Source organism: Choloepus didactylus, chromosome 4, assembly GCF_015220235.1.
Source record: "Choloepus didactylus isolate mChoDid1 chromosome 4, mChoDid1.pri, whole genome shotgun sequence".
In the NCBI taxonomy this organism is placed as follows: Eukaryota; Metazoa; Chordata; class Mammalia; order Pilosa; family Megalonychidae; genus Choloepus; species Choloepus didactylus.
The window spans coordinates 92224756-92248737 of NC_051310.1; the positions used below are offsets into that span (position 1 = coordinate 92224756).

The 23982-nt window shown below is 37.8% G+C and overlaps 1 protein-coding gene across 1 annotated transcript in view; it reads left to right on the plus strand.

The window, feature by feature from the left end:
- FANCI (FA complementation group I) overlaps positions 1-23982 on the plus strand; it is a 132514-nt gene that overhangs the window by 53258 nt on the left and 55274 nt on the right. The window contains 4 exon segments of the mRNA XM_037833024.1: positions 2295-2387; positions 3022-3158; positions 13531-13711; positions 15174-15261. Of these exon segments, the coding sequence (XP_037688952.1) occupies positions 2295-2387; positions 3022-3158; positions 13531-13711; positions 15174-15261 (499 nt within the window).

Here is a 23982-nt window from a genome sequence, read left to right on the forward strand (position 1 = left end):
AAGGCTCACTCTTTTATTTTCCTTGCCCCATCTTGATTTCAGCCATTTCTCCAAAGAGCCCTGGGTCTCTTTTGTGGGGAAGGTTATTTAAAGACCATGATCTGGGAGCTAGGCTTTATATACTTTATAGCTCTTTTTTTTTTTTTTTTTTTTTTTTTATCTTCATTTTACTGAGATATATTCACATACCATGCAGTCATACAAAACAAATCATACTTTCGATTGTTCACAGTACCATTACATAGTTGTACATTCATCACCTAAATCAATCCCTGACACCTTCATTAGCACACACACAAAAATAACAAGAATAATAATTAGAGTGAAAAAGAGCAGTTGAAGTAAAAAAGAACACTGGGTACCTTTGTCTGTTTGTTTCCTTCCCCTATTTTTCTACTCATCCATCCATAAACTAGACAAAGTGGAGTTTGGTCCTTATGGCTTTCCCAATCCCATTGTCACCCCTCATAAGCTACATTTTACTTTACAGCTCTTTTGTCTTCATATCTATTCACTCCTCTTTTTCCTTAGATTCATAGTAACTATTAGTCTTTTCAAACAACCAGCTTTGGATTTTTTGAGCCACTGTCCTATTTTGTTTTTGTTAATTGGTTTTCTGTATAATCTGTTTTTGGTTTTATATTAATTTCTTAATATTTTTTGTTACTCTGGTGTCATTTCTTCTAGGCCGCAAAGACCTATTTTTAACTTTATTGAGGTATAATTTACATATCATTAAACTCATGATTTCAGGTGTACAATTCAATATTTTTTTCATAAGTTTACCTAGTTGTGCAACCTAGCTGTGACTGTTATCACCATGGTCCAGTTTTAGAATATTTTTGTCTTTCTGTTAGATCTCCATGGATCTTAATTCCCATTCCCACCCCCAGGACCAAGCAACCACTAATCTACTTTCTGTCTCTATAGATTTACCTTTTCTAGACATTTCATTATAAATGAAATTGTGCAATATATGGTCTTTTGATGTTTTTGAGAGGTTCATCCGTGTTGTATGTATAGTGTCATTGAATATGATGGCTTCATTCCTTTTTATTGCAGAGTAGTCTTTTATTGTGTAGATATGTCAGTTTTGTTTAACTGTTCTGTTGATGGATATTTGTGTTTTCACTTTCTGGCTGTCATGAATAATGATTCTGTGAACATTCACATGGATGTCTTTGTGTGGACATATGTTCTCATTTCTCTTGGATAGAAAGCGAGGAGTGAATTTGCTGGGTTGTATGCTAAATTTATGTTTAAATTTTTAAGAAACTGCCTAACTGTTTTCCAAAGTGGCCATATCATTTTACATTCCTACCAGCTATGATTCAGGGTTCCTGTTTCTCCACATTTGGCCAACATATGTTATTGTCTGTCTTTATAATACTACCCATTCTAATGGGTGTGAAGTGGTATTTCATTGAGGTTTTAATTTGCGTTCCCTTAATGACTGATTATAATGAGCATCTTTTCATGTGCTTATTAGCTATTAGAATATCTTCTTTTATGAAACGTCTGTTCAAATCTTTTGCCCATTTTTCAGGGGTGGTCTCCTGTTCTCAGTGGCTGGAATCAGCTTGTTCTTCCATTGGGCTTATGTAAACCTCATGATCCACTTCTTGTTTTTTAAGTTGAGATTTACCTCATACACCATAAAATTCACCACACCCACCAGGAAGGCTCTAATAGGAATAAAAAAGGACAACAACAAGTGTTGGCAAGGATGTGGAGAAATCAGAACTCTTATGCAATGCTTATGGGGATCATTTCCCAAAGTAGCTGCACCATTTTATATTACTACCAACAAAAAAGTTTTGACTTTTCGTGAACTCCAATTTATCAATTTTTTTCCTTTATGAAGTGTGCTTTTGATTTTGTAGCTAAGAAATCTTTGCCTAATACAAGGTCTTGAAGATTTTCTGCTGTGAATGTGTTGTTTTTTTGTAGAGAAGTTGTGTGTTACAGAACAAGCATGCATAAAATACATGATTCCCATTTACCATCCTATTATTAACACCTTGCATTGGTGTGGAACATTTGTTACAATTGATGAAAACACATTTTTCTAATTGTGCTATTAACTATATAGTCCATCATTTACAATAGGGTTCAGTTTGCATTGCATGGATTTTTTTTTTTTTCTAATTTTTTTATTCTAGCAAATCCCTATGTTCTATTCTAAAAGTTTTATCTCATATTTAGTTCTCCAATCCATTCAAGGGCCTGTTTTTAAGTAGACTGTGTTATCTTTTAAGATGTAAATAATGACTCTTCTGGTTTATCTTTTCTAGGCAGGACAGCAAGGAGATCCTAGTAAGAACTTATGTCCCTTCAGCATTGCCCTCCTGCTGTCTTTAACAAGAATACAAAGATTTGAGGAACAGGTATTTAATAGTGGCTTTTTGGTTCCTTCTGTAATAGGTAAGGAGTACAAGAGCCTGTTTTTTGTTGTTATCCTTTCTTAAACAATAGTTCTTCTGTAAGCCATGTAGCCCCATGCTGTTCCCTGGGGACTCATGGAAAATTTCATCGGGTACTTGGTTTATACCTACATTTGCTGTTGTGTGATAAGCCAGGTGGTGACATGGGAATACGAGTGGACACATCATACAACCCGAGTGGCAAAAATGAGAAATTTAGCTGGATATTGACCAATAGTTTAATTATGTTATAACTTTTCAAGAATTTGTGCCTGCTTGACTTGAAAGTAATTAATGAGAATAGGTTAGTTGCAAGGATGAAAATATAAAACCTTTGCCCTGTTTCCTCATGTATGTTTCCTGGTTGTAGGTAATATTCATATGTATCTATTTAGCACTTTTCTCCCTTAAGGAAGGCCTGTTTTCATTCCTTTTAAGTTATCACTGAAAGTCATCATTTTTGTACCTTACTCATCTAGTGAAACAATTTTAATAATAATATGACTGAATGAAAATAAGTAGAAACAGTTATGGGGTTAAGATACAAAAGTATTATTTATGATTTTGCTTCATTTTCTTATTTCTTTAATTATATTAGGTGTTTGACTTCTTAAAGACTTTGGTTGTGAAAAGCTTTAAGGATCTTCAGCTCCTACAAGGCTCAAAATTTCTTCAGAATCTAGTCCCTCATAAATCTTGTGTTTCAACCATGATCCTAGAGGTGGTAAAGAATAGGTAAGTTGGTGAAACGTACCTCTGTAGATTTCATAAGGTATTTCATGTTAGAAAAGGCAGTGTGGTATCAAACTTATGGCCCATCTGAGAAAACTGATACCTGCAGGTATTGACTTCACATATCAAGATTTAATCCCTTAAAATTGGGCAAGCAAGCTTTTCCTGTATGGAAAGATCCTTGAATTTCAGGGCCTGATTTCTGAGCAACCTTGATAGCAAGAATACAAAACTGAAGTAGGTACCTTGGCTCCTTCAATGATATTACAACTCTTTATTGGCCTAAGTAATTGGTTTTATTTAGGTGAGTAAAAAAACATTGAATTTTGTTTACTTTGATTTTTGGCATTTAGGGGCTGATGTTGAAATTTAACTGTTGCTCAGCAGTTATAGCCAAATGCTCCTTACCCATGGAGAGAAGATATAATGTTACTGAATTTTTAAAAAATATCAAAAATTTATGTTTAGACATATCCATTTATAACCACATGGAAAAAAGTAGTAACTATTTGGATAGTTGTTTTAATGTCAGGATATACATTGCCTGTTATAACAGTCTTTACTATGTCATGCTTTCTTTGTGGAGTAAATATATTGGAATATTTAGGGACTATTGATGCTGTTTAATTACGGAGACCATGACAGAAAGCACAGATATTGGTGAGAACCAAGCAATAAGCCCTTGAAAGATAGCTCTTGTGGCCTAAGCCTAGTGGAAGAACATGAGGTAGTGGGCATCACAAACAGTACCGTATTCCTCCATAGTTTGTTGCATTCAGCTACATTAATGTACTTTATGTTCACGTACAGTACTTGGAGGTACAAAACATTAATGTATTAGAAAAAAATTATCTGTGAATAGTACAAGTTTCAGGTTACACTAACTCCCCCTATTTGTCAGTGTTAACAGGTTTATATTTTGTAGAAAATTGTATGTCTCCTCCCTCCAAGTTCCACATTGAGAACCTTAGCACAACACTTTTAGTTCTCTTCTTCCTTCTTGCCACCTTTCATGTTACGATTCTTGTTAACAACCAACACTTGTTTAGACTTCATAATAAACTGATTTCTTTGCACACCTCTACTTTTTTTTTCTTTTTTGAGTGCATTTTTTATTGTGAACTTGAATGGGTATACATAATAGTGATAACTTTCAAAGTATGATTTAACAAGAAGTTAGCAAATTTCAAAGAATGTCATGGGTCACAGTTCCACAACTTCAGCTATTTCCATTATTGTAAAATATTACATGCATACAGAAAGGTGTTAACTTTCCATGTACAGCTCAAGAAGCAGTTATATAGGTAATTTCAAAAATTGTTAGGGGTTGCAGTTCCACAGTTTCAGTTCTCTCTTTCTTATGCAATATAGGGTATATACAAAAAGGTGAAGACTTTCAAAGCACAATTCAATGAATAGCTATAGAGCAAATTTCAAAGGATGTTAAGTTACAGTTCTACCATGTCATTTACCTCCTTTCAGCTATTCCAACACCCCAGCATCTAAAAATACATATGTTTATATAGTTTCAGTATTCATAGACCTTTATTAAATCTTATCTTGTTTGTTGCTGCCCCTTCCTCTTACTTAATCTCTTTCTCCCTCTTCAGGGGTGTCTAGATAGTGAGCACCCTAACTTGTTCCTATTGAGAGGGGGTGTCAACAGTATAGGGAAAGGGGCTGCATCTGATTGTTGTTCTTAAAGAGGATGTTGCCTCTGAGTTTTAGGACTTGTCTGGCATAGGAACACTCTGATAGATTTAAGTTTCTGAGAGATAAAACTTAGCAAGTGAATCTTTTGTAGAATCTCAGCTAGGGACCTAGGTATTTGGGGACTACTTTTGGTAAAGGCATGGCATACTGTGGCCATTTGGGATGTCTAACTGGAGCTTGCGTAAGAGAAATCTCCAGGATAGCCTCTCAGCTCTGTTTAGGATCTCTCAGCCTCTGTAACCTCAGCTTGTTACCTTTCTTTTTTTTCACCCCCTTTTTGTCAAGTAGGCATTTTCAATCCCTCACTGCCAGGGCCTCGCTCATTCCAGGGCGTCATGTCCCACGTTCCCAGGGAGATACATTCCCCTGGGAGTCGTGTCCCTCGTAGGGGTGAGGTTAATGAATTTATTTGCCAAGTTGGTCTTAGAGAGAAAAAGGACACATCTGAGCAACAAAAGAGATTCCCAGGAGGTGCCTCTTAGGCATAATTATAGGAGGGTTCAGCCTCCCATTTACAACCCTAAATTTCACAAGAGCAAGCTACAAGTTGAGGGCTTGATTTATTAAGTAGTGGGTTCCTAATTTCACTTAATATATATTCTGTCCCAAGCTTAATGGTCAGTTTCTTACATTATCTTCACTTAGCTGTACAGTCCTCATCATTCTCAACTTTAAACGATTATTATAACATAATACATCCCAGAGCTCTTATCAGCTGCTAATTATTCATCCCTAGTATTAATGTAGTGTTGGTAAGATATTTGTTATTAAACATAGTCTTTAATATGTAATGGGTAGTTTTTCCATATAACACACTGTTGTTAATCCTCTGCACCAGTGTCATATCTTATAAGTATATCATGCTAACACTTATTTAGGTTTGTGGTGCTACTCTGTGGTTTACAAGCCTTTAAATACCATTTACGAACATGTTCACCTTCAATGAGTCACTGATACTTATAATCCTATTAATGAAATATAGTCACACCTGACCATTCCTATACCATTAAGTTCACCCTTATTATCATATCCGTACATATTAGATTATCATTCCCCTTCACTAGCTTCTGTCTATCTCTGGGTCCCCTATGTTCTACATTATAAGACACCTATTTTACATTTTTCACAGAGTTCACATTAGTGGTAGCATACAATATCTCTCCTTTTGTGTCTGGCTTATTTCACTCAGCATTATGTCTTCAGGGTTCATCCATGTTGTCATGTTTCACAGCCTTGTTCCTTCTTACTGCTGCTTAGTATTACTTGGTATGTATATACCACATTTTGTTTATCCATTCATCTGTTGAAGGACATTTAGATTGTCTCCATCTCTTGACAGTTGTGAACAATGCCGCTATGAACATCGGTGTACAAATATCTGTTCATGTCACTGCTTTCAGATCTTCTGGGTATATACCAAGAAATGAAATTGCTGGATCGTAGGTGTTCTAGTTTGCTAACGCTGCTGGAATGCAAAACACCAGAAATGGACTGGCTTTTATAAAGGGAGTTTATTTGGTTACAGTCTTAAGGCCATAAAGTGTCCAAGGTAACACATCAGCAATCCAGTACCTTCGGTGGAGGATGGCCAATGGTGTCCGGAAAACCTCTGTTAGCTGGGAAGGCATGTGGCTGGCATCTGCTCCAAAGTTCTGGTTTCAAAATGGCTTTCTCCCAGGACATTCCTCTCTAGGCTGCAGTTCCTCAAAAATGTCACTCTTAGTTGCACTTGGGATATTTGTCCTCTCTTAGCTTCTCCAGAGTAAGAGTCTGCTTTCAGTGGCTGTCTTCAAACTGTCTCTCATCTGCAGCTCCTGTGCTTTCTTCAAAGTATCCCTCTTGGCTGTAGCTCCTCTTCAAAACGTCACTCACAGCTGCACTGAGTTCCTTCTGTTTGTCAGCTCATTTATATGGCTCCACTGATCAAGGCCCACCCTGAATGGGTGGGGCCACGCCTCCATGGAAATGATATCAGTGTTACCACCTGCAGTTGGGTGGGGCACATTTCCATGCAAACAACCTAATCTAAACATTCCAACTTAATCCCCACAATATGTCTGCCCCACAAGATTGCATCAAAGAATATGGCTTTTTCTGGGGGACATAATACATTCAAACCAGCACAGTAGGGTAACTCAGTATCTAGTTTTCTAAGGAACCGCCAAACTGTCTTTCTGAGTGGCTGTACCATTATATATTCCCACCAGCAATGAATAAGAGTTCCAATTTCTCCACATCCTCTCCAGCATTTGTAGTTTCCTGTTTGTTTAATGGCAGCCAGTCTAATTGGTGTGAGTTGATATCTCATTGTGGTCTTGATTTGCATCTCCCTAATAGCTAGTGAAAATGAACATTTTTTCATGTGTTTTCTAGCCATTTGCTCCTCTCTGCATTCATCCACTGACTCCAGCCACCTGTTTTCCCCAGCAGCGTTCCAGGCTGAACACTCACCAATTTTAAATGCAGTCTCTCAGCTTCTCCAAGTTCTCATTCACTATGGGTGTAGAAGTCCCTGTCCAGCCAGTGGAACCCTGGAACTGCTGTTCTGAAACGCTTTCTGTCCTTTAGTGTTTTTCACAGAGGAGACTTTTGCTCTGTCTCCTAATCCACCATCTTCCCAGAAACCTTCTCACGTCTACTTTTGAGTCCCATGTTTTTTTCTCTTGGAATTATGCCATAATGATATAATTTTTGCAGTAATTCTTTCTGATATGGTTTGTGGATAGTAAATTTTCTAAGTCTTTTCTTATCCAAAAATGTCTTTATTTTGCCCTCCCACATTGACAATAGTTTGACAAGGCATAAAATTCTAAATTCATAATTATTTTCCATTGTCTTTTTGCATCTAGAATTGCTGATGAGAAGTCTGATGATTGAGTCTATATCATTTTTGATAATGTCATTTTTCATGGCAACTTGTTTAATATTTTCTTTTTATCCTTATTCTGAAATTTAATATTATTTATGTTTATATAAGTTATGTTTCATTTATCTTGCCTAGTACTTGGTGGATCCTTTCTCTGCAAGGACTCATGTCTTTCCTAAGCTCTGGAATGTTTTTCTTCTTTTATTTTTCTTTGAGAAAGACCTCCCCTTTTTTTCACTGTCCTCTTTCAGATATTGGAATTTCGTGATCTGTGTGCTATATCTCTTAATTTTTCTTTCATATTTTTATTTCTGCACAGAACTCTACAAAAATCCCTTAGGTCTTTCAACTCATCTTGAGTCAGGCTTCTTTTCTTGCTTACTTCTTTTTTTTTAATGCAATTTTAATGAAATATATTCCAACACCATATAATCCATCCAAAGTATACAATCAGTTGCTCACCGTATCATCATATAGTTGTGCGTTCATCACCATAATCAATTTTATTGACTGTTATGACCCCAGCAGAGCCATGTGTTTGTTTGTTTTTTTTACTTTTTCTTTATTCAGTTTTATTGAGATATATTCACATACCATACAGTCATCCAAAGTGTACAATCAGTTGTTCACTGTATCATCATATAGTTGTGAATTCATCACCCCAATTTATTTTTTGTACATTTTCCTTGTACCAGAAAAAGTGAAAATAAGAATAAAAAATAAAAGTAGAGAACACCCAATTTTTCATTTAGTTTTTGTCCCCATTTTTCTACTCATCCATCCATACACTGGATAAAGGGAGTGTGATCCATAAGGCTTTTACAGTCACACTGTCATTTTGCTATACAATCGTCTTCAAGAGTCAGGGCTACTGAGTTACAGTTTGATAGTTTCAGGTACTTACTTCTAGCTATTCCAATGCATTAAAACCTAAAAAGGGTTATCTATGTAGTACATAAGAATACCCACCAGAATGACCTCTCGACTCCATTTGGGATCTCTCAGCCACTGAAACTATTTCTTTTCATTTCGCATCCCCCTTTTGGTCAAGAAGATGTTCTCAATCCCACGATGTCAGGTCCAGATTCATCTCCTGGAGTCATCCTGCTTTGCTAGGGAGATTTACACCCCTCGGAGTAAGATCCCAAGTAGGTGGGGGGGGGGGCAGTGAGTTCACCCACCGAGTTGTCTTAGCTAGAGAGAGAGGGTCACATCTTAACAACAAAGAGGTACTCAGGAGGAGACTCTTAGGCACAAGTATAAGCAGGTTTAGCTTCTCCTTTGCAGTGATGAGCTTCATAAGGGAAGTCCCATGATAGAGGGCTCGGCACATCAAACCACCAGTCCTCAATGTTTGTGAGAACATCAGCAACAATCCAGGCAAAGAAGCCCAACACCTCTACATTTCCCCCCAGCTCCTCAGGGAGGCCCTGCATATATATTTTTATTCTCTGCCCAAATTACTTTGGAATGTGTTGCTGTTTCTCACTAATCTATGCAAACCTACCAGGTCTTACTTCCTATTAAAAGTTCCATGTAATTATGGTATCTGAACGAACTGTGCAAGGAAATATAGATCTTGCACCAACTAAACATCTCTTCCCTTGGTCTCACATGGAATTTGAAATTTTAAAATGCAGTCAGTATTGTCCTTTACCCTTTGGCCCAATTTTCCTTAGTCCTTCAGTTCATTGAATTGATTTAGCATTAGTTGCTTCAACTCCTGTATCTCGGTCGAACTACTAGTTTATTCCTTTGGCTGGTCCATATTTTCATGTTTCCTGGTGTGGCTCGTTATCTTGAGCTGTCCAGGCATTTGGCTTTCTTAATTAGTTTACTCTGGAGCTCGTTTTCACTCTTTCACCTAGGGTTTTCTTGTTGGTTAGCTTTGTTCTCTAACCTTTGGTCTTTAGTTCAGCTTATTCTAGGCCTCTAACTTAGATTCTATTTAATTGATCGGAGTTTTTCACCTGTTTTTCTGTTTCTTGCCCTGCCTCTATGTAGCCTTTTTGTGTATGGGTCTTCTCAGATATGGTCAACCCCAGTCAGGTTTTCCCAGTCCAGAGAGGCCCACATCTCAGGAGGAGGGTATGGAGTTTCCTTGAGAATGAGACACTCCTGTGAGGCCTTTAGACTGTGTTTTTCCTATGCTGTCCAGCAGGTGGTGCTTGCCAACCTGCAGCTCCCCCACCAGTGTGAGGAGGTGTGGAGCCTTTAGTTCTAGTGACCCTGACCCTGTCGGGGGCATGGCTGACTGAAGCTGGTTTCTGAATTCTGGCCCCTGGGGTCTGAGTTCCCCAAAAGAGGGCTGCCACTGGAGCTGGGCCACACACCCCTTTTCTTTGGAGAATTTATGATCTTTAGCAAATTTTCTCTGCCACTAGACTTACTGCCTTGTGTCTCAGAGCTATCTTAGCTCTACTCTTGCCTGGGCCCAAATTGCAAGTCTTTGAGGCCTTCTGTAATGGGCTGCTTAGAATAGTTATTTTTAACAAAAGAGAAAAAGATTTAAAAAAGAAAAGAAAAAAAGGGCCCAGTATAGACTATTTTAAAAAAAGCCCTTTATTTTAGTCCTTGCAGTTCTGATGGGCTATTGAAATGCAAAAAGACAAGGAGTGGGAGGCAATTGAGGAACAATCAAGAAACCAGAAAAACCGGGTTTTCAGAGAAGGGCCTTGGCCCCCTGGGTTTGCATATGTGCCTGATTCTGTTTGAGCCCAGCCCTTCTCCATATTTTGTTCACCCCCAACTCCAGAAGTCTCTGTTTTTATCTATCTATCTATCTATCTGTCTATCTATCTACCTATCTACCTATCTATCTATCTATCTTGCTGTTTTTACTAGCCCTATCTCCTCCCCGCTGGGCTGAATGCTCCCAGATTCTCCGGTGTCTGGTCTCAGTTTTTCTATGGTTGGAGTTTTTGTTCAGCAGTCTGAGTTTGTTAATCAGTACTGTAACTGCAGTTCTCCTTCCTGGTTCCCAGCACTGACAGCCCCTCCTCCCTTGGGATTGTAAGGAGGGGCACGGGCCCCCTAGCTGTGAGAACTTGCAGATTTCACTGATCTCAGCTGCTCCACGCTCTCGTGAGTGTTGTATGACATGTCCAAACTCAAATTCCTCTGCGGTGTCCCGTCCACACAGTTCCTGGCTATCTACAAGCTGCCCCAGAGGAGTAACTAAAACCCACACCTCACCACTCTGCCATCTTGCCCCACCTCTCGAGCCATGATCCTTTAATCCAGTCTTTTTGGGTAGAATCTTTTGATTGTGTTTTTCCATGGAGATGTGACTCATCCAACTGTGGGTGATCCTTTGAATCAGTAATTTTCATGGAGGTGTTGGCCCTGCCCATTCCAGGTGGGTCTTGATTAGTTCACTGGAGTATTTAAGAGAAGCTAAGAGCCAACACAGACACCGACACTTGGAGACGCTTGGAGATCCAGAAAGAAGTTGCTAAGCTAAGAGGTGAAACCCAGAGTTTGCCCTGGAGTAGCTAAGAGAGGACACCTAGATGCTTAGAGAGTAATGCTCTGGGAGAAAGAAGCAAGGACGCAAAAGAGAGATTGAGGAATGCAGACAGAAGCCCAGAGACATTTTGGAGAAAGCCATTTTGAAACAGCATGGGAGCAAAGGACCAGCAGATGCCAGCCACATGCCTTTCCAGCTGATGGGTATTCCAGACACCATCAGCCATTCTTCAGTGAAGGTATCTTCTTGTTGATGGCTTAGTATGGACACTTTTATGACCTTAGAAATACAAATTTGTGACCTAATAAATCCCCCTTATAAAAGCCAATCTGTTTCTGGTATTTTGCATAATGGCAGCTTCAGCAAACCAAAACACTCGCCTTTTTTTTTTTTTTTTTTTTTTTGTCTTTATTTTATTACTCATCTACCCATACACTGGATAAAGGGAGTGTGAGTCACAATGTTTTCACAATCACACAGTGACATGATAAAAACTATATAGTTATACAGTCGTCATAAAAAATTAAGGCTACTGGATCACAGTTCAATAATTTCAGGTACTTCCTTCTAGCTATTCTAATATGCTACAAACTAAAACAAAATATCTATATAGAGTCAGTAACATAATCATTTGTTAAATCCTAATTTCTCAGTTACACCTCCTCCCCTCATATGATCATTCTCTCAATCTTCAGGGATATCTGGGCAATGACCATTTTAATGTCTTTGTGCTAGAAAGGGATGTTGAGCTTATAGGGTAAAGGAATGAAATTTGTTGGTGTTCTTGGAGAGACTGGTTCCTTTGGATTTCGGGACTTATGTAGCATAGGAACAATCTGGAGGCCTTAAGTTTCTGAAAAAAATAAACTTAACTAAGAAAAACTTTTTTAGAGTCTTTGATGGAGCCCAGGGTGTTCTTTATGGTTTTCAGGAACACTGTTGCCTGGGGCATAGCATACTGTGGCAATTCGCAATATCTGACTGAAGCTTGCTTGAGAGTAATCTCCAGAATGACCTCTTGACTCTTTTTGAAATCTCTTATCCAATGAAACTTTATTTTACTTCGTTTATTTCCCCCACCCCCACCCCTCTTTTGGTCAAGAAGGCTTTGTCAATCCCACAATGCCAGGGCCAGGCTCATCCCTGGGAGTCATGTCCCACTTGGCCGGGAGACTTATACCCCCTCGGGTGTCATGTCCCATGTAGCAGGGAGGTCTTGCTTCTTAATATAAACTAGATATGCAGTGGTTCCTTGGAGAAGAAGCTAGAGAAGGGTACTGCGTGTCAAACTGTTCATACTGTAGTATCCCAACCAGACAAAAGTGGCCCCGGGTTCCTTCCAACTCCTGGTATATCTGCCCTTGGAGCCACTCCCGCATTTTGTACCATGTAGTCTGTTGTTTCCTTTTTCATTATCCTATGTACTTGTTTTTTAAGACTTCTGGTCAGCCAAAAACACCTTTTCTTATTTCTTCACATTATTATAGATTATATGTATAGCATATATATATATATATATATATATATGTATATGCTTCCTTTGCATGTTCAAAAATGTGCACATGTGTATCTTTTCTGTCATTTTAGGTATTTAGAGTAGAAATAATGGAGCATCTGATTAGTCTATTACCTTGATCTCAACTCTCCAGAGGACAAATAATATTAAAATCTGTTGAAATGTTTTGAGAATCAATTCACAAATTATCTCCTTTATTTTTTAGTGCTACATTATAGTTTGGTACTGTTTAGCGCGTAGATACACTGATGTAAAGGTCGCTATAAGCATATCACTTTGACAGTAGTAGATATCATTAAGAGATATTAAATCACCAAGGCTTCTACTTTACAGAAGGTTATTGGTAGTTTTAGATCATGCTTTGAAACAAGATCATTCATCCATTCATGTCATAAATATTTACTGGGTGCCTTCTAGGTTCCATCCTCCTCCTCTCTACCCTTGAGAATCTCAGTCTAGGGAGGGAGGCAAACTTGTAAGCATATATATAATATAAATGTTTTTAGTGTCATGAAATCTTGAATAGAAATCTCGAATGGTCATTAAATTGTAAAACATGTCAGCTTCTTCTGTATATTTTTGAATATTTTCTAGTTTCTGGATTTTCCCAGGGTAATATCTGTTGATAGAACGTGCTTATCTACCGTTGTCCGTACTATATGTACATTTCAGAACTTGAAAGAAGAGGTTCACGTGAGGGGTGTGTTAATAGTTATCCATGTCAAGTTTGAGGAATATGTAACATGTCAATGAGTATAAAGATGAGGTATCTTACTGTTTTTCTTTTTAACTAAACTTGGTTTTCTTGCAGTTTTCATAGTTGGGATCATGTTACTCAGGGCCTGGTAGAACTTGGTTTCATTTTAATGGATTCATATGGCACAAAGAAGATTCTGGAAGGAAAAGCTATTAAAACCAGTTCAGGTCTTTCTAGAATGCCAGCCCAGCAAGCATGTAAGCTGGGAGCAAATATCCTGTTGGGAACTTTTAAGGTGAGACTCTAGTTTACCTAATTTTGTTAAATGGTACTATAAATAGGGCATGACATTTGTCTGAGTGTTTAAGGACAAGGACATCTGAGTGTGTAGCAGTTACTGGGGGCAGGGATGGTATTTGAACATTATAGATCCAGTTTAATGGAATACTTTCTTTCCCATCCTTTCTTTATAGTTGTTCATTTATTCCACTAATTCCTGTTGTTTTGGCCATTTCTAAGAAGTTTGAACATAAGATATCTTTCCCATGGTTTTTTCTCCTTCCTCCAGCAATAAATCTTTTCTGGAGGTTGATTTTGTTTTGTTTTTATGCTACTGCCTTATGCAAAAAACAATCTTTTAAGCCACTGGAGATAATCATAGTTTAAAGAATCATGCTTATTAGTTAATTGTTTTTGAAGAACCCCAAATGGGCAATTTACCTTTTTTGACATCCTTACCAAATTATGACCATCACTTCAATCTTAATTTCTGTAACAGCTTTTGAAAATTCATTTCCTTTCAAATTAAAAAACCTAGATCATATCTGTGACTTAATTACTTTGCTTTACTAGTGATTCCTCTAAGTCATCTTCTTGACATTCAATTGTTTAATGTAGCTACAAGCCAGAAGTGTCTGCTAAAAATGTTACTTGGAGGCTAATCTAAATGTAAATCTAGTGTTCTGATCCAGAACTATGAAGTGAATGCCATAGAATAGTCCTTGACAGTTATAAGTGGATTGGATTATATAAATGACTCATATTAAAAACATTCTCAGACTAAGAGACTTTAATAGTTTTTGTTTTTAAGTTTATATTTTTCAAAATTGGAGTGTTTCCATTTGATTTCACTTAGCTGTAGGCTTTGTCAGGGCTTCTGTAGAGTATCTAATTTGCTACTAATAATCTAACCATCAGTCTGAGGTCTGAAACAAATTAGTACCTCAAAGTAATCAAGTTCAAGTAATAATTTTAACTAAAATTCGTGTGAAAATTCAGAACTGGCCATTTTTTGGATAATTGCTGTGTTCTAGAAGCTGACCAAGTGGTTGGTGAAGATTTTTTTTAGGAGTCCAGCAATTTCCATGGGCTTTTAAATTTAAATTTTTAAAATAAAATTTATTTCACTATTAGAAATATGGATGTTGGCATGCTGTGAATACCTATGTAGAATTATTTCTGTTTGATGCTGGACCTCATTTGTAGCATTACTTTCTTGTGATATGTACTTTAAAGTTAATAAACAGGGTAGTTTGCACTGCTAATGAATCATCTGAGCACAGAATGAGGGCAGGTTTAGTGATTCTGTCTTTCCAGCTGTTCTCCATTATATTCTTATTTGTCTTTGAAATAAACAGTTCAAGTTTTACCCATATCCAAACCTGTCTTCATTCTGCCTTACATGCATTCATGCATTCATGCAATTGTGGGCATCAATTTTGTTTTCTTGGTTTTATTGGTTCTTTTGTTCTTTTTAGATCCATGAGATGATCAGACAAGAAATTCTGGAGCAGGTCCTCAACAGAGTTATTACCAAGGCATCCACACCCATCGATCATTTTTTAGGTATTAAATGTTCGGGGTTTTTTCCCCATTTTTCTTTTTAAATTAGAGAAGTATATTTACAGAAAAGTGATGCGTAAAATAGAGTTACCATATACCACACTATTATTAACACCTTGCTATAGTGTGGTACATTTGTTACAATTCATGAAAGAACATTTTTATAATCACACTGTTAACTATAATCACATTGTTTACAATAGGTTCACTGTTCTGTGTTGTACCGTCCCATGTTTTAAAAAAATGTTTATTCTAGTAACATATACAACCTAAAATTTCCCCTCTGATCCACCTTCAAATGTATAATTCAGTGCTGTTAATTAGGTTCACAATGTTGTGCTACCATCACTACCATCCATTACCAAAACTTGTCAACCCAAATAGAAGCTTTGTACAATTTAAGCATTCACTTTCCATTCTCTAACCCCACCCTAGGCCCTGGTAACCTATATTCTAGTTTCTGAATCTATGAATTTGCATATTCTAATGATTTCGTATCAGTGAGATCATGCAATATTTGTCCTTTTGCGTCTGGCTTATTTGACTCAGCATATTGTCTTCAAGGTTCATTTAATTGTTGCATTTATTAGACCTTCATTCTGTTGTGTGTGTGTATATCCACCCCACATTTTATTTATCCATTCATCGGTTGATGGACACTTGTGTTGCTTCTCTCTTGCAGCTTTCAGAATCTGTGGCATTCAACAGTTTGATTGTATTTGATGCGGTATGGGTCTATCTGGTAGTATCTTGTTTGGAGTTCACTGAGATATATATATATCCGTGTCTTTTGTGAAGTTTGGGATGTTTTCAACCATTATTTCTTTGAATATTCTCTCTGCCCCTTTCTTTCCTCCTTCTGGGTATATTGGTATATTGTGTATATGGGTATGCTTGATTGTGTCCCACAATATCCTCAGACTCTGTTCACTTTTCTAGTCAATGGGAAAAAATATTTGGCAACCACATATCTGATAAGGGTTTAATATCCAAAATATATAAAGAAATCCTACAGCTCAACAATAGAAAGACAAACAACCCATTTTAAAAATGGGCAAAAGACTTGAATAGACATTTCTCCAAAGAAGATATACAAATGGCCAAAAAGCACATGAAAAGATGCTTAACATCATTAGCAATTAGGGAAATGCAAATCAAAACCACAATGAAATATCATTTCACACCCACTAGAATGACTATTATTTTAAAAATGGAAAATTACAAGTGTTGGAGAGGACATGGGGAAGTAGGAACACTCATTCAGTGTTGGTGGGAATGTAACATGGTATAGCCACTGTGAAAGACAGTTTGGTAGTTCCTCAGAAAACTAAGTACAAAATTACTATATGAATGACTCAGTAATTCCACTTCTAGGTATATACCCAAAAGAATTGAAAGCACTAACTTGAACAATATTTGTACACCAATGTTCATAGCAGCATTCTTCACAATTGCCGTTCTTTCCTCTTCCTGCCCCTCACATTGAATGATTCCAATTGCCTTATCTTCAAGTTCACTGATTCTTTCTTCTGCCAGCTCTAATTTGCTGTTGAACTCTTCTAGAGAATTTGTAATTTCTGTTACTGTGGTCTTCAACTCTGTTTGGTTCCTTTTCATAATTTCCATCTCTATATCAGTATTTTCTTTGTGTTCATCTATCATTTTCCTGATTTCCTTCAGTTCTTTGTCCATGCTTTCCTTTAGCTCTTTGAGCATACTTAGAGCTATTTAAAAAAAATCTTACCCTCATATTTCCCAGGTCTGATCCTCCTCGTTGATAGTTTTTAATGCTTTAATCTTCTCCTTTGCCTGGGCCATCACTTCCTGTTTCTTTTTATGTTTTTCTAAACTTTTGTTGAATCCTGGACATTTTGATATTTTAATGTATCACTGGAATTTAGACTTTTTGACATCTGTTCCTTCAACTTGCATCCAGCTAGTGTTATGATAAAGCTTTCCTTGATTGCCAGGAGCTAACCAAAAAAAAAAAAAAACCAAGGAAAGAAGAAAACACCTTTCCCAGTCTTTGCAGATTCCTTCAGAGCTTATCCATACAGTGAGTTCGGAGAATAGCTTGAGGCCAAAGCATCGGAGCCTCCCTGATCCTTTCTGTGCATGGGTTTTATTTGGGGCATACACTGGTGGCCCTAGTAATTCCCATATTTACAGGTTTCTGAATGCCCCCTCTTCCCTAGGAAATAGTTTCCTCAGTATCCCAGGCACTGCACTATATGCCCTACAGCCAGCAATCCCTTGCCACAGGCAACACAACTTCACTGTTCTCCCACAGCATCTGTGAGCTGCCTTCCACACACAGGGCAAGTTCTAGGACAGCGAGTCCCTCAGGGCACAGCTAGATGGATTGGGCCAGACATACATGAGCCCAGTATGTACATGAGGGTTATTTGGTCCCATCAGAATCAGAACCATGCTAGGCAAGTGAAGGATCGGGGAGGAGCCAGCCAGGGCACCATAAGATCCTACTGCTTTTAAGGAGCCTTTTTCTTGATTCAGTGCTAACCCTGTTACTGCAGTCCTTTAACAGTTTTTGTTTTGTTTTGTTTTGTTTTTTTGGTTTTTGTTTTGAGCTTTGAGAAAGATATTTTTACCAGTTCTTGCTAGTTGTTCAAAACTTCTATGGGGGGCATAGTCTTGAAGCATCTCAGTTCACCGTCTTGTACAGAGCAGAATTGAGGCTTGTTTTATTCTCAGAATATTGTCCATCTTAGGAAATCTTTTATGTGCACTTGAAAAGAATGTGTATTCTGCTGTTGTTTGGTGGGATGTTCTATAAATATCAGTTAGGTCAAGTTATTCAAGTCTTACATATCTTTACTGATTTTCTGCCAGTTCTATTGATTACTGAGAGAGGAGTGTTGTGGATTGAATTGTGTCCTCCAAAAAGGCATGTTCAAGTCCTAACCCCCAGTCCTGTAAATGTGAACCTATTTGTAAATAGGGTCTTTGAAGATTTTGTTAGTTAAAATGAGGACAAATTTCATTAATCCAATATGACTGGTTCCCTTATAAGCAGAGGAAATTTGGATACAATTGGTAAAACAGATGACCAATAGAGACTCAGACTGCTGTGTGACAGAGGTTGAGATTGAGTTATGCATTGGATTGCAGATAAACCACCTAGAACCCTACAGACTTCAGATTAAGCATGGCCCTGCCAACACCTTGATTTTAGAATTGTAGCCTCTAAAACTGAGAGAAATAAATTCCTATTATTTAATCCAACTAGTTTGTAGTACTTTGTTACAGCAAACCTGGAAAACTAAGACAAGGAGTGTTGAAATCCCTGACCATAATTGAAAGTTTGTTTCTTCTTTCAGTTCTGTCAGTTTTTTGCTTTGTGTATTTTTAAACTGTTATTATGGGAATAAACTTTTAGGATTTTTATTCCTCCTGATTAATTGACCCTTTTATCATTATGAAATTACCTTTTTGCCCCTGGGAATATTCTTTATTCTTAAATCTACTTTGATATTAATATAGCCTCTCCAGTTTTCTTTTGATTAGCGTTACTATGTTTATGATTCCATTTTTTCACTTATTGGATTAGCTATACCTTATTTTCCTTTCTTTTGGGTTGCTTTAGGGTTTATGATATACATCTTTAACATTCTGTAGTCTACTTTCAAGTATTAATATACCGTTTTACATATAGTGTAAGAAAATTGTAATGGTAAATGCTCTCATTTCTTTCCTTTTCTCCCCCAGCCTTTATGCTGTTTTCATATATTTTACTTCTAAATATGTTAAAAGACACACACACTCTACATTGTTCTTCTTTGCTTAAAATGTCAATTATCTTTTAAAGAAATTTAAAAAGTAGGAAAAATGTCTTTTATTTTTGCCCACATTTGACATTTCTTATCCTTTTCAATCCTTTGTGTAGATTCAGATTTCTATGGTTACTGTCTTTTATAATTTTCTCTCTACCTGAAGAACTCCATTTAACATTTCTTATACTGCTGATCTGTTGTTGATGAATTCTTTCTGCTTTCGTATGGCAGAAAAAGTCCTTTCACATTAGTTTTTTTTTGTTGTTGTTTTTTATGGTCAAAAAACTTACATCTAGAATTTGCCAGCTGGACTCAGTTTAGATGATCCCAATTTTGTTGGCAACATCCAAAGCATCATAGGAGCCAATCGAACATATGCCTTCTTCTCTCCATCAGGCCTGATCAGGGTGTTGATTAATGTCATTGAGCTTCTTCACAGCCTGTTTGATCTGGTGCTTGTTAGTCTTGACATCCACAGTGAACCCAAGTGTGTTGTTGTCTTCAATCTTCATGGCTGACTCAGTGGTCAGGGGGAACTTGATGATGGTCTAGTGGTCTAGCTTGTTTCTCCTGGGGGCTGTCTTCTGAGACGCAGCATCTTGGGCTGCCGGAATGTAGGTGAAGTGCAGATCTTCTTTTTCTTGTGGCTGTGGACACCTTTCAGTACTGCCTTTGGCTTTCAAAGCCTTTGCTTTGGCTTCAGTTTTGGGAGGAGCAGGGGCTTCCTTCTTCACTTTCGCCACCATCTTCATCCACGTTAGTTTTTTGAAAGATAGGTTCACTTTGTATTAGAATTGACAGTTGCTTTTGGGGGGTTTGTTTTGTTTTAGTAATTTAAAGATGTGGCCTTACTGTACTTTTTAACTGCAGGTTTTATTGAGATATATTCACATGCCATATAATCCATACAAAGGATACAATCAGTGTCCAACAGTGTCATCACCTAGTTGTACAGTCATTATCACACTCAATTTTAGACCATTTTTGATGCTCTAAATTAACAGATAGACATAAAAAAAGAAAACCCAAAACACCCTATACCCCTTTTACCCTCTATTATTGACCCCTAGTATTTGTGTGGTATACTTGTTACTGTTGATGAAAGAATATTAAGATACTACTGTTAACTATAGTCTATAGCTTACAATAGGTACTTTTATCCCATATACCACTATATTATTAACTCTTTGTACATGTGTCATACATTTGTACTAGCTCATGAAAGAACTTATGTTCGTAGTATTAATCTTTAACAACGTCTACCTCAGAGTTTTTGGTGTTACACGTTCCCATATTTTAACCTCTAGCTGTCCTTCTGGTGACATACATGACACTAAACAACCCCTTTTAACCAAATTCGCCTACAATTCAGCACTATTACTTATAATTCCAGTAATGAGCTACCTTCACCTCTATCCATTTCCAAACATTAAATTCAACCTTGTTAAAAATTCTCTACATATTAGGCAACCACTCACCATTCTTTAGTTTGTCTGTCTCTTGGTAACCTACATTCTGTGTTTTGAACTATGAGTTTACATAGTCTAGTTAGTTCCTATTAGTGAAATCATATAATATCTGTCCTTTTGTGACTGACTTATTTCACTCAGCATTATGTCCTCAGGGTTCATCCATGTTGCATGCTTTGGGACTTCAGTACTTCTTACTGCTGAGTAATATTCCATGATATGTATATACAGTGTATATGCATTCACTGGTTGATGAACGCTTGGATTGTTTCCATCTTTTGGCAGTTGTGATTAATGCAGCTATGAACATCAGTGTGCAAATGTCTGTGTCCCTGCTTTCTGCTCTTCTTGGTATATACCGAGTAGCGGAATTGCTGGGTCATAGGGCAATCAATATTTAGTTTCCTGAGGAACTGCCAAACTGTCTTCCACAGCTGCTATACCATTTTACATTCCCACCAGCAGTGGTAACTGTTCCTATTTTTCCACATCCTCTCCAACACTTGTTTCCTATTTGTTTAATTGCGGCCATTCTTATAGGTGTGAGATGATATCTCATTGTGGTTTTATTTGCATTTCCCTAATAGCTAATGAAGATGAACATCTTTTCATGTGCTTTCTGGACAGTTGTATTTCATCTTTGGAGAAATGTCTGTTCGTATCTTTTGCCCATCTTATAATTGGGTTGTTCTTTTATTGTTGAGTTGTAGGATTTCTTTATATGTACTAGATATCAACCCTTATCAGATATGTGGTTACCAAATATTTTCTTGCTTTGAGTTGACTGCCTTTTCACCCTTTTGACAAAGTCCTTTGAAGTATAGAAGTATTCAATCTTGAGGAGTTCCTATGTATCTATTTTTTATTTCATTGCTTGTGCTTTGGGTGTAAAGTCTAAGAAGCTACCACCTGTCACTAGGTCTTGAAGAGGTTTCCCTATATTTTCTTTCTTTTTTTTTTTAATAATCATCCATGGTGTACAATCAGTTGTTCACAGTACCATTATACAGTTGTGCATTCATCACTACAATTGATTTTTGAATACTTTCATTACCACACATAAAAAAGAATAAGAATAAACTTTTAAGTAAAAAAGAACACCCAAAATGTCCCATCCCCTCCATTCCTCCCTGTTATTCATTTACTTTTTGTCCTTATTTTTCCATTCATCTGTCCATACACTGTATAAAGGGAGTGGGAACCACAAAGTTTTCACAATCACATGGTCACACAGTGTAAGCTATATAGTTACACAATCATTTTCAAGAGTCAAGGTGTTCTAGTTTGCTAATGCTACCAAAATGCAAAACACCAGAAATGGATTGGCTTTTATAAAAGGGGGTTTATTTGGTTATAAAGTTACAGTCTTAAGGCCATAAAGTGTCCATCAACAAAGGGTACCTTCACTGGAGGATGGCCACTGGTGTCCGGAAAATCTCTGGGATTTTTAGCTGGGAAGGCCCCTGGCTGGCATCTGCTCCAAAGTTCTGGTTTCAAAATTGCTTTCTCCCAGGACGTTCATCTCTAGGCTGCAGTTCCTCAAAAATGTCACTCTTAGTTGCTCTTGGGGTGTTTTGTCCTCTCTTAGCTTCTCCAGAGTAAGAGTCTGCTTTCAATGGCTGTCTTCAAACCGTCTCTCATCTGCAGCTACTCTCTCAGTTTCTGTGCATTCTTCAAAGTGTCCCTCTTGGCTGAAGTTCCTCTTCAAAATGTCACTCTCAGTTGCTCTTCAAAATGTCACTCACAGCTGCTCTGAGTTCCTTCTGTTTGTCAGCTCCTTTATCTGGCTCCAGTGATTTAATTTAGACCCACCGTGAATGGGTGGGGTAACACCTCCATGGAAATAATCCAGTCAGAGTCATTACCCACAGTTGGGTGGGGCGCATCTCTATGGAAACACTCAAAGAATTACAGTCTAATCAACACTGATACGTCTGCCCTCGCAAGATTACATCAAAGAAAATGGCGTTTTGGGGGGCATAATACATTCAAACCAGCACACAAGGCTACTGGGTTGCAGTTCAATAGCTTCTGGTATTTCCTTCTAGCTATTCCAATACACTAAAAACTAAAAAGGGATATCTATATAACACATAAAAATACCCTCCAGAGTGACCTCAACTCCATTTGAAATCTCTCAACCGCTGAAACTTTATTTTGTTTCATTTCTCTTCTACCTTTTGGTCCAAGAAGGCTTTTTTTTTAATATTCATTTTATTGAGATATATTCACATACCACACTGTCATACAAAACAAATCGTACATTGATTGTTCACACTACCATTACATAGTTGTACATTCATCACCAAAATCAATCCCAACACACTCATTACCACACACACAAAAATAACCAGAATAATAATTAAAGTGAAAAAGAGCAACTAAAGTAAAAAAGAACACTGGGCGCCCTTGTCTGTTTGTTTCCTTCCCCCACCTTTCCACTCATCCATCCACAAACTAGACAAAGGGGAGTGTGATCCCCATTGCCCCCCCCAATCTCACTGTCCCCCCTCATAAGCCACATTTTTATACAATTGTCTTCGAGATTCATGGGTTCTGGGTTGTAGTTTGATAGTTTCAGGTATCCACCACCAGCTACCCCAATTCATTAGAACCTAAAAAGGGTTGTCTATATTGTGCATAAGAGTGCCCACCAGAGTGACCTCTCGGCTCCTTTTGGAATCTCTCTGCTACTGAAGCTTATTTCATTTTCTTTCACATCCCCCTTTTGGTCAAGAAGATGTTCTCCATCCCACGATGCCGGGTCTACATTCCTCCCGGGAGTCACATTCCACGTTGCCAGGGAGATTCACTTCCCTGGGTGTCTGATCCCACGTAGGGGGGAGGGCAGTGATTTCACCTTTCAAGTTGGGTTAGCTAAAGAGAGAGGGCCACATCTGAGCAACAAAGAGGCATTTGGGAGGAGACTCTTAGGCACAATTTTAGGGAGGCCTAGCCTCTCCTTTGCAGCAACAGTCTTCCCAAGGGCAAATCCCGTGGTAGAGGGCTCAGTCCATCAAACCACGAGTCCCCTATGTCTGTGGTCATGTTAGCAACCACAAGAAGGCTTTTTTAATCCTACAATGCCAGGGCCAAGCTCATCCCCGCGATGCCAGCGAGATTTTTACCCCTGGGAGTCATGTCCCATGTAGAGGGGAGAGCAGTGAATTTACCTGCAGAGTTGGCTTAGAGAGAGAGGCCACATGTGAGCAACAAAAGAAGTTCTATGCAGGTGACTCTTAGGCACAATTATAAGTAGGCTTAGCCTGTCCTTTGCAGTAACAAGCTTCAGAAGGGCAAGTACCATAATCGAGGACTCGGCCTTCTAAATTGGTAGTCCTCAGTGCTTGTGAGAATATCAGTAAATCCCTAGCTGGGGAAGTTTAATATTTTCCCCCAGTCCCTTAAGAGGGCTTTGCAAATAAATTTTTATTCTCTGCCCAAATTACTCTGGGATGTATCAG